At 37.2% G+C, this 14,673-nt stretch overlaps 1 protein-coding gene across 1 annotated transcript in view; it reads right to left on the reverse strand.

Moving 5' to 3' along the window:
* Positions 1 to 2,516: 2,516 nt before the first annotated feature.
* LOC149409560 (lysosome-associated membrane glycoprotein 5) overlaps positions 2,517 to 14,673 on the reverse strand; it is a 41,821-nt gene continuing 29,664 nt past the window's right edge. The window contains exons 2-6 of the mRNA XM_089649546.1: positions 9,457 to 9,560; positions 8,058 to 8,213; positions 7,169 to 7,285; positions 5,293 to 5,495; positions 2,517 to 3,528 (exon numbers count right to left, since the gene is read on the reverse strand). Coding sequence (XP_089505672.1) covers positions 3,285 to 3,528; positions 5,293 to 5,495; positions 7,169 to 7,285; positions 8,058 to 8,213; positions 9,457 to 9,560 — 824 coding nt within the window. The 3' untranslated portion in view covers positions 2,517 to 3,284. The remainder of the gene's footprint in view (positions 3,529 to 5,292; positions 5,496 to 7,168; positions 7,286 to 8,057; positions 8,214 to 9,456; positions 9,561 to 14,673) is intronic.

Consider the following 14,673-nt stretch of genomic DNA (forward strand, 5'->3'; position numbering starts at 1 on the left):
TTTGATTTTGTTTGATTTCTCGGTACAGTTATTATTAAGGTTTTCCGATTTAGTTATAAATTATGGTTTTTGTTTTCCAGTTCAGTAATTATTACAGTTTTCTGATTCAGTTATAATTTAAGGTTTTAGTTTTCTGGTTCAGTTACTATTTGAGTTTTCCCATTCAGTAATAATATAAGGTTTTGCCTTTCCTGTTTAGTTACTACATATTTAAGATTTCCGATTCAGTATAATTTAAGGTTTGGTTTTTCCAGTTCAGTTAAGTTTTCTGATTCAGTTATAATTTAAGGTTTTGCTTTTCCAGTTCAGTTAAGTTTTCCGATTCAGTTACAATTTAACATTTTGGTTTCCAGTTCAGTTACTATTTAAGTTTTCCGATTCAGTTATAATTTAAGGTTTTGTTTTTCTAGTTCAGTTAAGTTTTCTGATTCAGTTATAATTTAAGGTTTTGCTTTTCCAGTTCAGTTAAGTTTTCCGATTCAGTTACAATTTAACATTTTGGTTTCCAGTTCAGTTACTATTTAAGTTTTCCGATTCAGTTATAATTTAAGGTTTTGGTTCACTGATTCAGTTACTATTTAAGTTTTCCGATTCAGTTATAATTTAAGGTTTTGGTTCACTGATTCAGTTACTCTAGTTTTCCAATTCAGTTAATTTTAGGTTTTGGTTAACTGATTCAGTTACTATTGTTTTCCAATTCAGTTTTAATTTAAGGTTTTGTTTTTCCAGTTCAATTAAGTTTTTCGATTCAGTTACAATTTAACATTTTGGTTTTCCAGTTCAGTTACTATTTACGTTTTCCGATTCAGTTATAATTTAAGGTTTTGGTTCACTGATTCAGTTACTATAGTTTTCCAATTCAGTTATAATTTAACGTTTTGGTTTTCCAGTTCAGTTACTATTTAAGTTTTCCGATTCAGTTATAATTTAAGGTTTTGGTTTTCCATTTAGATTATGATTTGGATTTGATTTAAGATTTACTTTCTGGTAAAATTATATTATATTTCATGGATTATTTTGGGTTTTGTTATACAGTCACTTTTTCCTCTTTTTGTTTAAAATATTAATAGTAGTGAAATGTTTGTTTTTTGGGGAATGGTTTATTTCAAAGTTTGTTTAGTGGCGTTGTAATAAATTATATATTGTTATTTTTAAAAGCTTTTGTTGCTTTGTGTGATTCAATTCCTTTAAAAAGTTTTTTTTTCGAATTTGAAAATCAATTTTTGTTTAATAATTTTATTATGCCTCAAAATATAACTCATAGTGAATATATTAACAACTATAAGAGTTATTTTACGAGAATTGAGCTCTGTAATTACAATTTGATATGTTATTAAATATTGCTCTTTTTTTAAATTTAAAACAATTACAAAAAAAAAGCAAAAAAAAAATCGAATATGATATTTTTATCAAATATTAGTAGGTGGGTTCCTAGGGAACCATTGTGTAATAGTACTTTGCTACAATTTTGAAATATTTGATATATAATCCACCATTCAAATTATGTGACAATCTTCCTTCAAACACTTGTAAAAACATTATACGTTTTCCCAAAATTCACTATAAAGCTAATATAAATATATAATATTATAAATATTATTAATATTTAAATAGATTTTTAACATATCTTTCGATGATTTAAAAATCTCCCTCCACAATTCTTAATTGATTTATAACATTTTAGAATTTGGAATAAAAACATTTTAAAGTTTGAAAATTAGATACTTGAATTGGGTACCTTTTTGAATCAAAACTATTTTTTTATCTTTGGTATAAGTATACAATATTTTTTGATGCCATGAGTTGGGATTTATGTCAACAATTAACACAATCCAAGATATTTGCACAATAATTATAAACTAACTTAAATCAATATAATATAAATCGATATAACCACAACAGAACATTATTTAAAATAGGTTAATAAAAACATGGCCGATAGAAATTATTACAATATATTAGATTTGAACTAATATTTTCCGAAACGATTACAAAATTAGGGAAAATACCAGCACAATAACAACAGAACATTAATTAACTGGGGATAACGGCAACATCTTAACAGAACATTATTCAACTTAAAAATATAATGATGAAAATTATGTTAAATGGTTTTGTGCCAACTTAACCCTGACAAAAATGTTTTTTGTTGAATTATTGCCAACATTATCTCAATGGGTAGCTAAGATTAATACCAAAATTATATCAACATAACATTATTTAACTTAAATATGTATTTAAATAATAACAGAACATTAGTTAACTTAAATATTTATTTAAATAACAACAGAACATTATTTAACTTAAATATGTATTTAAATAACAACAGAACATTATTTAACTTAAATATGTATTTAAATAATAACAGAACATTAGTTAACTTAAATATTTATTTAAATAACAACAGAACATTATTTAACTTAAATATGTATTTAAATAACAACAGAACATTATTTAACTTAAATATGTATTTAAATAACAACAGAACATTTTTAATATGTAATAGTGACATAATATCATAATATCAACCGTAATCAAAAGACATAATTGACGCAATATCAGAACATTATACGAGCTTACTGTGACAAGGTCTGGCTGTAAAAAGGTTAATTCTCTACCACTAATTCTTTTCACACGGCACTATGACTGAGTATTAAGGTAGGAAAACTGAAAGATTTTTCAGTTTTTTATACTGCAGAATTTAAAAACGGTTTAATTCAGTTTTATTATATTATAACCCTATCAGAGTAAAGTAGAAATTCAACATTTTGACAAGTTTGTTATAATATAAAACAAATGGAAAATTGAATTAAATATTTTCAACAATTATTGGACAACATTTTAGGCAATGTAAGAAGTTTGGCAATAAAATAACAATTTAAGACTGTATTTCAACTGTGTTGTCCTGTTAAAGATATAGGAACATTGCAGTAAATCCTTGTGTAAAAGGAAATAGCAATCAGATATCAATAATTATTTTAGTCAACGAAAGAGAGAGACAACGCTTTGTGACCTATTGGTATTGCTTTCTCTTTTAGTCTTCCCTTTTTTAGATGTCAAAAAGATCCAATATTCTAGTTGAACTTTGAAAAAATTAACTGTCACGAAAATCTAAAAAAATGGTTTTTCCATAATCAAAACTTTTTGTTGGTTTTTGGTAGAAGATAAGGAAATTGGTTTGGGACACACTGCTCACATGGTCAAAAAAATGGTCAAAATAACCCGTGATACAATATCAACAAAGTGTAAAACTATTGAGATGAAAACACTTAGATCCCTCTATACTATTCCATAGTGTCATACTGTACCTTCTTCACTTTCAGGTACCTGAAAATACCATAACCAGTTACAGTGAAGAGGACTGCGATACTTAGGGTTGCACCAACGGCTATCGGGGCGGTCTCGTCTCTCACTGATCCTGCCAGCGCACACTGAAACTGAGCCCCGAACGCGTTCTTAGCCTTGTACATGAAGGCTTGCAGTTGAAAGTCTCGCAGGAAGAGGGTGGCTTCGTGGTCCAATGTGTTTCTGGAAGAAAATGTGGTTTTACGATACAGAGATAAGTCAGGTAAATTACTTGTTACTTTGATAGTCACTGGCTGATGTACAATGCTAAAAAGTCATTCTTGCTGATATTTAAAGCAAATACTGGTCCCACTGTCATCTGCAGCGAAATCAAATATTTGGTGCATGTCATCACCGATGACCTAAATGATAAAAATGACATAGAACGCCAAAGAAGAGTACTGAGTGTACGAGATAACATGCTTGCCAGAAGATTCAACAAGTGCAATCCTCTGTTGAAGAAACAACTTTTCCAAACATACTGCATGAGCTTCTACACTAGCGAGCTATGGACAACATAAACACAAGGCGTCATAAACACACTCCGAGTACAGTACAACCTCGCATACAGAGCCCTATTTGACCTCCCCTGGCCTCTACACCAGAGATGGAGAATTTCACTCAAGCTACCATAAAGTCCTAATGTGTTCATCAATTTATTCATTTTTTATTTATTTCTATATTGATTTTTTATGTATTAACTTAAATGTAAACTTTTATGGCAGGCAGAGCATTGGACACATCGCTCTGTCTAGCTCAAATAAACATTATTATTATTATTATTATTAAATAATATAGGACCAAGATGCGAGCCCTGGGGTACACCGTGTGAGGCTCAAAGAAGTAAGACAATTGATTTTTGATATATTATCGAATTGATAATTTATTTTAAAACCAGGAAAAAAAATTGTATCTATGGGAGAGACAGGGAAAACCAATGAATCAAGAGACCAATACTGGTACTAAATAGTACAGGAGCAAGTTCCGGCCCTGAGGCACTATTAAAAAATACTGAATCCTCTACAACACTGCGTATTCATCAAACTAGGTCAAAAAAAATATTCCAGTTCATAAAACCACATTCGAACAAAGAAATTATATTTATTTTGCGACGAAACTCCACAACATCCTTTTCCCAGATATAAAGCGAATAGAAAATTTGAATGGTTACAAACCAAGAATAAAAATCTGTGTGAAAGAGATTAATAAAAAACTTATTAATAAAAGTTTAAAAACTACATAGAAAACTAAAAAAACAGAAATGAATAAATTTAGTCCGCCTCAGCACAGTTCACCCTAGTGAGGAGGACTAAGAAATACAATTTACTATACATATATTTGATATCATATGTTGTATGTACAATGTTTAAATAGTCGATATAACAGAAAAATTTAAAAAATATATATATCAACGATTTAATTAAAACTTGTTTATAAGTAGGTATATATTACAAATGGTACGATGTTTATTGTCTTTTATTTTTAATTTAATATTATATAGTAAACTACGATTGTCTTGTAAACTTGATTTACTTTCAACTTTTTATTTTTGTTGTAAACTGCGCCTGGTCTTAACACAGGATTTTCTAGTGAGACAAGCACTGTACAGCACTCATTTATTGTAATTTATAAATTTAAATAAGGTATTTGATACACACAGCTTTCAAATCGATTAATAATTTTAAAACCTGGATATTTAAAAAAAACCAGTGTCTTTGGGATATATAAAACAGGGAAACATGCGAATCAAGAGACAAAGAAATAGTAGTAAATAGTATCGGACCGAGATGCGAGCCCTGGGGCACGCCACATGTGTCTAAAAAGACATTGTTATATAGTACGGTTGGTATTTGATGTACTAATTTCAAACCAATATAATAAATATTAAAAAAACAGAATTGGAGAGAGGAGAGACACAGATTAGATGTGCGACTTAAAGATACTCACTGCTGATCCTGCACCTGCAGTAGAACGGCCGTTTCCTGCGCGCACGCGTAGGATTTGCCCACAGGCGTTGGGAACAGCAGCGCCGGCACCTTGGTGCCCAACTCGGCCTTCACGCCAGACAGAGCCACGTGCTCAAACAACTTGTTGTCCGTGTTGTAAAGCAGCTGAAGGCGGGACACGTACCAGCGCTCACCACCAGGTGTCTGGAATACAAAAAAGGTGGTAAAATTTTTCATTAACAACCAACAAAAACAATCTTGATAAACCGTCAGCACTCGTTTGAACTAACCTCTCCCTCAATGACTCGTCAGTCCTCATATGCAAGAACGAGGGAAGTCTGTAAGATGGCAGCCTGCTGATAAGACCTTGATGCCACACCCAGTCACAGGAATAGGAAACGTTGGATGCAACTGTTTGGGTTAACATTACACAACATTTCCACCCCATTACCACCCCCAAACTTGCATCACAATCATGACAAAAGACCATTCCACCGTATTCCATACTTAATGTCCAAGATTACTTTATTCTTCTCAAGGTGAATGTGATGTGAATAGTTTGTCGTTGATTCCACATTCCATCATGGACAAACTGATGTGATCGCTATGGAGCGGAATTTGGCCGAGTTGGGGCGATCTTCTGTATTTGGAAATGCTGTATAGCTATATGGCGATATCCTTGTTTGTTTACTTTTTATTGCCGAGCTAGAAAATGTAATATGAGACAAAACTAAATAGTTGGGAATTCTACCAATCACTCTGACCGGTCATTTCAGTTTCAATTAGTTCTGGATCGATTGTGAATTACCCGCTCATTGAAACCTGATTACGAGCTTCTTAGGTTATTTTTTCGTCAGTCACTTTCGCAACCTACTTTTGCGACCCGGTGAGTGACCATAGAAGATAGAATAGAAGATGTATGAGTGTAAATTTTGTAGACCGTTCATCACGTCTCAAATCACTTTCTCACAACAGACAAAATTTGTGTTTTTAATAGAAATGGAAAATTCCTAAAATCTAAAATAGGCTATCATCATGGTTCTAGTTTCCAGTTACCGAAGACCTACATAGAACCGCTTCTTCTTCCAGATACTTTTGGAACCGGTTCCCGATGACGGGAAGGTTAATCATTAATAGGTGTGATAAAAAAAATTTATAAATTCATACCATGAATATGTTACCTACAAAACTCTAAATTTTCAAAATTACCATTTACAAATAAAACATCATTTTAGATTTTTTTTTTCCATAGGCACAGCTCAAATTCCAATAATAGCTGGTTTTTGGACAAATAATAACAGGTAGTAAAAAAAAACCAAGACAGGAATATATCATTGATCATGAAGTTGGGTTCATAAGTTAATTTTTGTAATCTTTTGATTTTGTTATTTGATGTTTGTAAATTTTTTATGTTTTTGATCTTGGAAATCTTGGAAAGATTTTTCTAAAACAATAGAAAATCTGAAACTTTAAGTTGGGAAAAATTTTGTATTAACATTTATCTTTTTGATATTATGTGAAGTTTGGGAATTTATCATGGTGGGAAATTAATATTTTTCTGAAAAAAATTCTTCAGGTAAATTGGAAAAAATCGGAAATTTGGTCTGAAAATGGGTGGGGAAATTTTTATAAAAACATGTTGAAATTTTTATTTTTCTGAAATTTTTTTTTCTTGTGTATTTAACCACTGATGAGTTTGTCCTCAATTCTTGTCGCACTCCAATATTCTGAATAGAATTTAGTCCAAACTCCGTCAGTGATCTCAATTCCTCCCTTCAGGTGACAGACAACCACCGCTGGTCGAAGCCCCGTGAATTTTATGAATCAGCATAATGGAGGACGCTGACTTCTTGAGATCAATAATACAAACTACTTACCTTAGCAAAGTCCCATATGAGCTTGAACCCCTTGAATGCCATGGTCATGGTTTCCGTGTCTTCATATCTGCAGTTTCCAGACACCGTGGCCAGGTCAGGGACGAAGATATCAGCTTCCTGGAAATTAAATAACCATAATCAAGTTAGCAGTCCACAATGGAGTGCTGGTACCTACCCTGATGTACGAAAGAGAGGCATGGAAATTTCAGAGAAAGGATGAAAGTAGGAGTAGGAGTGCAAGGCTGATGTAAGCGTAATGAGTAACATTAAGAAAGGGACGCTTAGATGTTTTGGGCATGTAGAGCGAATGAGCGAAGAAAGGAATGTAAGGAGAATATATGATTCACATGCGAATGGTAGCAGAAGTCGGGGACGTCCGAGGAAGACATGGCACGACCAAGTGAATCAGATACTCGAGTCGGGCCATGTCAAGAGTCAGAATAATAGAAGAGTATGTATGAGACAATGTATGAATTTGAATGAGGTAAGAAGTGTGTGCCAAGACCGAGTTGTTTAGCGGTCCGTCCTCTCTGCCTACCCCTGCGGGGAAACGTGGTGGTGGTTAGTTAGTTAGTTAGTTATAATCAAAAATACTGATTTCGGTTCAATGAACTCTAGAACAAATGTCATCATCATCATCAAAATTGGAAGAGTTTGTTTGGAGAATTCAGACAAGTGATAAAGTACAAATCTACAATATAATATTTAAGAACCGATATGTAGAGAATTCAAATTTCGATTTTTGTGTTTTATAAACAAAATTAATTTCAACAAGTTAACATGTCGACAGGAACAAAATATCAGGAACACAGAAATATAATTTTTTGATTTTTACCATAATGATGGTAGCAGGAGCAACATTAAAGATAATTCTAATATATTTACATACCGTTCGTTCACCGAGTTTATTATTATATTTGATGCTCAGCAAGCCGTCTGTCTTGAGTAGGATGCACGTGGCGCCAGAGGTACTATTAACCCTGTACAGGGCCGAGCTCGAAGGGGTTGGCGCCGGACCCACCAGATTCCCAGCAGACAGAGATACCTGCAAATACAAACATATCAGTAAATAAGTACAAAGTTATGCAGTTAGAAAGAGAGAGTATGAAAATAGTGTTATTTGTGAATGAATATGAAATGAAATTAAAGATGAGATTAGATGAGATGGGATAGGTTGGGATGAGATAAGATGGGATTGGATATGATGAGATGAGATGAGATGAAATGAGATGAGATGAGATAAGAAGAGATGAGAAGAAGTAAGAAAATAGTGTGCAATATATTTGGGAATGAAGAAGAAATTAAATCAAATGTGAGATTAGATGAGATGGGATAGTTTGAAATGAGATAAGTTGGGATGGGATGTGATGAGATGAGATGATATGATATGAAATGAGATGAGATAAGAAGAGATAAGATGATAAGAGAAGAGAAGAAAAGAGAAGAGAAGAAATTAAAGATGAGATGAGAAGAGAAGGGAAATGAGATCAAAACTGAAGTGAGATGATATGAGATGCAATCAAAGATGAGATGAGATCAAAGCTGAGGTGAGGGAGATGAGATGCAATCAAAGATGAGATGAGATCAAAGCTGAAGTGAGATGATATGAGATGCAATCAAAGATGAGATCAAAGCTGAGGTGAGGGAAAGGAGATGCAATCAAAGATGAGATGAGATCAAAGCTGAGGTGAGGGAAAGGAGATGCAATCAAAGATGAGATGAGATCAAAGCTGAGGTGAGGTAGATGAGATGCAATCAAATATGAGATGAGATAAAAGCTGAGGTGAGGGTGGTGAGATGCAATCAAAGATGAGACGAGATCAAATCCGAGGTGAGTTGAGGTGAGATGCAATGAGATGGGATATGTTGGAATGAGATGAGATGTGATAAAATTGAATAATAAGGGGTGAGATGAGATGATATGATATAAGATAAGTTGGTTAGAGATGTTATGAGATGAGAAGAATAGAGAACATAAATGAGATGAGTTAAGATCAAAGATTAGATGAGATAGATGTAATCAAAGATGAGATGAAATTATACGAGTTGAAAGATGAGTAAGATGAGATTAAATATGAGATAAGAAGAATAGAGATCAAAGTTGGACAAGATCAAATATGAGATGAGATAAGAAGAAATAAAAACTAAGTAGGAATGAGATTAGACGAGATGAGATGACACAAAATGAGACGAGGCGATACGAGAAAAGATGAGATATGATTAAATCAAAGATGAGAAGAGATGATATGATGTGATATGAGATGAACACATAATGAGTTGATAGTTACATTATCTCCGGGCAGTGGCGTAGTCCTGCTGTATTTAGTGACCCGGGGCTTCTTGGTGGATAGCCCTTCCAGCTGGAGACACGCTACTGAGGCCACCATCACAACTGGAACAAACAACATTTACATTACTGTCACGGAAGTGTCATACTAGAAATACTTTCCATTTAGATTTGAATAGAAACCAATATCACCACTTTGGTTCTTGCCAAAGTTCTCGTTTTTTTTACAAAAACTTGTCTTATCTCACCAAATATTAATACTATCGACTTGGGAGTCCCATTTGATTCAGCACGAATGAATACGTAGTAAAAGATACCTCACTCGACCTAGTTAGAAAATATTTTATTTTCTAAAATTCCTTTTGGACAGGCTCTGCAGGTCTTCATTTGAGTAGCAAACATGCAAATGTTACAAATTTATTCATATTTTCACATTTTGTTCTTCATAACGAAATCTATGGAATGAAACCACAAGACATGTTCAAAACACGTTTTGCCCTTATCAAAATGAATCCTAAAGCTTATTCTTTAAAAAAAACACGTTTTCTTCAGCAATCAAATTCAATCAAAAAACATTTTGTCCTAACGAAACAATGTTGGATTTTAGACAAATCGCGTTTTCTTGTAATTGGTGTCTCTTCAGTCCTACTATAATAATAATAATTGGCTAATTTATATGGCGTCGTTTTCGTGAAAAATCACCTCAAGGGCGTTGTACAAATATATCTATTAAATAATTAATACTACTGACTTAAAACTAGTGACTTACGACTAAGGCGTCGATTGTTTGTGTTTTTTAGTTTATCGTTTTATTATTAGTATATTATTTCAATTAAATTACAACTTTCGATAAACTACCAGCATACTACTACAGGGTTTTCCAATAAGAGGTGTTATTGTGATATTCAATCGTAAAAGATCAATGGTTTCGTTGCTTGTGTGGCACGTAGCGCCGTTTTGTTGAAAGTAAACGTTGTCCAGATCAATACCATCCAATTCCGGCCATAAAAAATCATTAATCATCTCTCGATAGCGCAATACATTCACTGTAACTGTTGCTCCAGCCTCATTTTCGAAAAAGTAAGGTCCAATGACTCCGCCGGACCATAAACCGCACCAAACAGTCACACGTTGAGGATAGATAGGCTTTTCAACAATAACTCTTGGGTTTTCCAAGCCCCAGCTGCGACAATTTTGCTTGTTGACGAAGCTACCGAGGTGGAAATGGGCCTCATCACTCAAGATGATTTGCACTTGATTCACTCAAGTGAATTTTAATAATTTCAATGCGTTGTTGAAGCGTGTATTGTTCCATTTTTATTAATGGCGTAGTTTCTACTTGTCAAATGTCAAAAACTGACAGCTTCAAAAGTAACATCTACCGAAATAGCGGGCTATTCAAAATAACACCTCTTATTGGAAAACCCTGTTCTATAAACTTGATTTTCATTCAAATGATGTTTTGTCACTGTAAGCAAATATTCAAACAGAGTTTTGTCCTCAAGTTTTATACAAATCGTGTATTGTCCAAATTTCAATCGTAAAAATGAATAATTTAGAAGAGTCTATTATCATTGAGAGTATATTTTTCGTGTTGTTTTGTACAAATTTAAAAATAAAAATTAGTTTGTTATCAAACAGTTTTTCGTGATTTTATCAGCTCCATACAGATTAGAGAATTTGGTAGGCGGGAATGGGTACCGCCGCCCTGGGAACTATTTATTGGATGACCAACACCTCTGCCACAGGTCACCCCAAGTGGTTGGCTACGTTTGGTGACTTAGCAGGGGTGCCCGGGTTCATGGGTTAAGGTTTGCCCGGGTCTTGGTGGCGGGTGCGTCGGCCCACCTTCTGCGTGGCGGGCCGGTTGGGAGATGCTAGTTGAGGGAGACCCTTTACAACCGGTTACCGCTGTCCGGGCCGCTCGATAGTACAAGGGCCCGACCCTCAGGCTCACGACTAAGGGTGGGCTGCCCCATCAGCGAGTGAAAAAACCCTGCCACAGCTGTTGTGCCGGTTCGTGACCGGAGGGGACCCAGCAGCAGCGTTTGGGGCGCATTGGATGCCCTCTCCAGCCGGACTCTCCCAGCCTATCGCCTAGCACCGCAGTGGGTGGGCTGGAACCAAACGCTCATCACTCCTGGACAGCCTGAACCCCAGATTCCTACCCACGCCTCATACCTTTCCTTTCCAAACCTTCTTTTCACCTCATACCCTTACAAAAAAAAACCTAAAATCATGAATATACAAAATAAATTTAACATTAATACATCGGCGAGTAGCAAGCGTCCCGGTGCGGGCCAAAACTGTTGGTAAATTTTGCCAACATTCGCGGCCTGCATACAAATTTAAACTCTGTTCATCACCATCTTTTGTCCCAACGTCCCAACCTTCTTTTCCTATCCGAAACTCAGATAGCCGAGCCGCCAGACTCCTCCTATCTGGACTGCCCGTCCTTTACCCTCGCAAGCAAGTTCCGACTCAAAGGAGGAGAGTCTGCCTCTATAGTCGAGCTGACGTCAACTGTGTACGACTATTGAGTCTGGAAAACTCCAGATTCGACGTAATGTGGGTGCGCGTCAATCTTGCCAGAACGGCAAGATTCTACGCATGTTTATACCGCTCACCGAACCATAGCGAATCAGACACTTCCGAACTCTTCAAACATTTGAGCGATACTATTGATGATCTCTTGCCCCGCTACCCTTCGGCCGATTTTATTGTTCTGGGGGACTTCAATGTTCATAACGAACCATGGTTGAAGTTTTCAGGCCCAACGGACTCGGCTGGCCGACAGGCGGAATCCTTTGCCATTTGCTACGGATTAGAGCAATTGGTTCAGGAGCCTACAAGGGTTCCTGATGTCCAGACTCACCGCTCCAATCTGTTAGACCTATTCTTAACTACTGTGCCACACGGTTATAAGATTGACGTCACAGCGCCTCTGGGATCATCCGACCACTGCCTAGTGATGACATCAATCCCCGTTAACCTCAGACCAACCAATGAGAGGCTGAGGAGAAAAGTGTGGCACTATAGGTCAGCAGATTGGTTCGGTATGCGGGCCCATTTCAACGCTTTTCCGTGGTCAGCTGTTTGTTTTCGGACTTCGGACCCTTCAAGATGTGCCCAGGAGATTGGTGAAGTCATCAAATCGGCGATGGATGGCTTCATACAATCGACTACTAAAGAAACTGGTGTGGGCTCAAAGCCGTGGTTCAGTCGACAATGCTCCGAAGCAGTTCGACGAAAAAACGCGGCTTACCGAGCCTACAACACATCTCGAACGCCCGAAAGAAGATCAGCATACAACAAATCGGCAAAGGAATGCAAGAGAATCATTAATAGGTCAAAATTCGACTTGACCTGCAGATCAGCAAAAAGCTGGCTGCCTGCCCGCATGGCAGCAGAGCATTCTGGTCGCTTGCGGGCTCAATAGGTCGAAATTTTTGCAAACCCAGTTTGCCACCTCTTACCAGACCTGACGGCTCACTAGCAAACACCGCCACCGAAAAGGCAAACCTATTAGGGAAAATGTTTGCGGAAAACTCGACCCTCGACGACGGAGGTGCTGTTCCGCCGTCGGTTCCTCACTGCGGCTTCTATATGAAAAAGCTAAGGATCCGGCATCGGGATGTACTCCACGTCATACGGGGGCTCGATGTTAACAAAGCTAGTGGACCTGATGGAATACCTGCCCTGGTATTGCAGAGGTGTGCTGCGGAAATAGTTTCAGTTTTGACAAAGCTCTTCAAAATGTCCCTGAAGTGTGGCACTGTGCCCTCTGATTGGAAAAAAGCGGTCATTCACCCTATTCCCAAGAAAGGTGACCGCTCCAACCCGGCCAAATACCGCCCCATAGCGATCACATCAGTTCTGTCCAAAGTGATGGAACGTGTGATCAACGACAAACTGCTCACATACCTCGAGAAGAACAAAATTATCAACGACCGTCAATACGGATTCCGGCGGAACCGCTCGTGCGGTGATCTTCTCGCGTATGTGACGCATGTTTGGGGGCGGCGCCTGGAACGTCACGGTGAGACCCAAACGGTCGCACTAGAGGCATATCCAAGGCCTTTGACCGGGTCTGGCACCGAGGACTTGTCAACAAATTGCCTTCTTACGGACTTCCCGCATCCCTGTGTACGTGGATTGCTGATTTTTTAAGGGATAGGTTGATTCAGGCGGTTGCTGATGGTTTCACCTCTTCCTCGCACTCCATAAATGCTGGCGTCCCACAGGGATCGGTTCTGTCTCCGACTTTGTTTTTGTTGCACATCAATGACCTTTTGACATGTGCACCGATTCATTGTTACGCGGATGATAGTACAGTTCATGATAGCTTTTTGTTTGACAAGCCCCCAAAGGGCACACAAACTCCAACGGCTCGGAGGGCTTTGAAGCATAGAATGGACGGTTATCTCGAGAGTATTTCCTCCTGGGGTAAAAATAATCTCGTCGAATTTAATGTTTCAAAGACCCAATCCTGTCTGATTACGTCTAAAAGGGATCCAAATGATAATCTAGTCTCCTTCAACGGAAGCAATCTTCCGAACAGGCCTTCCATTGATATGCTTGGTATAACTATAAGTGACCAGCTCAGGTACGGGGGCTCCATCGAAGCCAGAGTAAAGTTGGCCTCTCAGAAGCTGGGCGTACTGTTCAGGGCCCGCAGATACTTTAATAATACACAACTGCTGACCCTGTACAAATCGCAAGTGCGCCCTACTGTCGAATTTGTCAGCCATCTCTGGTCCGGAGCCCCTAAATACCTGAAAAAACCCTTGACTCTGTGCAAAAACGGGCGGTCCGTTTGATAGATTCCCCAATCTTAACAAACGGACTGCAATCTTTAGAGCACAGGCGTCAGGTAGGTATGCTGTCCTTGTTCTATCGGTATTACAATGGAAGATGCTCTGAGGAACTAGCGTCATTGATCCCTTCGGCACCGGTGCGTAGTCGGGATACACGCCAAACGCCCGCCCAACATTTGTACACAGTTGACATTTGTCACATGAGAACGGGTCGCTTCTACGATTCGTTCTTAAGTTCAACAGCTCGGCTGTGGAACGAACTGCCGGCCTCTGTGTTTCCTCCCTCCTACAACATGGGACTCTTCAAGACCCATGTTCACTCCTTCCTCTCCACAAAAAGACCCCCCACACAGCATCCCCAAAGATGACATAGGCCCTGAGGGAAATTATTTTCTTCAGGG

This window comes from Hesperophylax consimilis, chromosome 30 (genome assembly GCF_061612785.1).
Source record: "Hesperophylax consimilis isolate HC1 chromosome 30, BYU_Hcon_1.0, whole genome shotgun sequence".
In the NCBI taxonomy this organism is placed as follows: domain Eukaryota; kingdom Metazoa; phylum Arthropoda; class Insecta; order Trichoptera; family Limnephilidae; genus Hesperophylax; species Hesperophylax consimilis.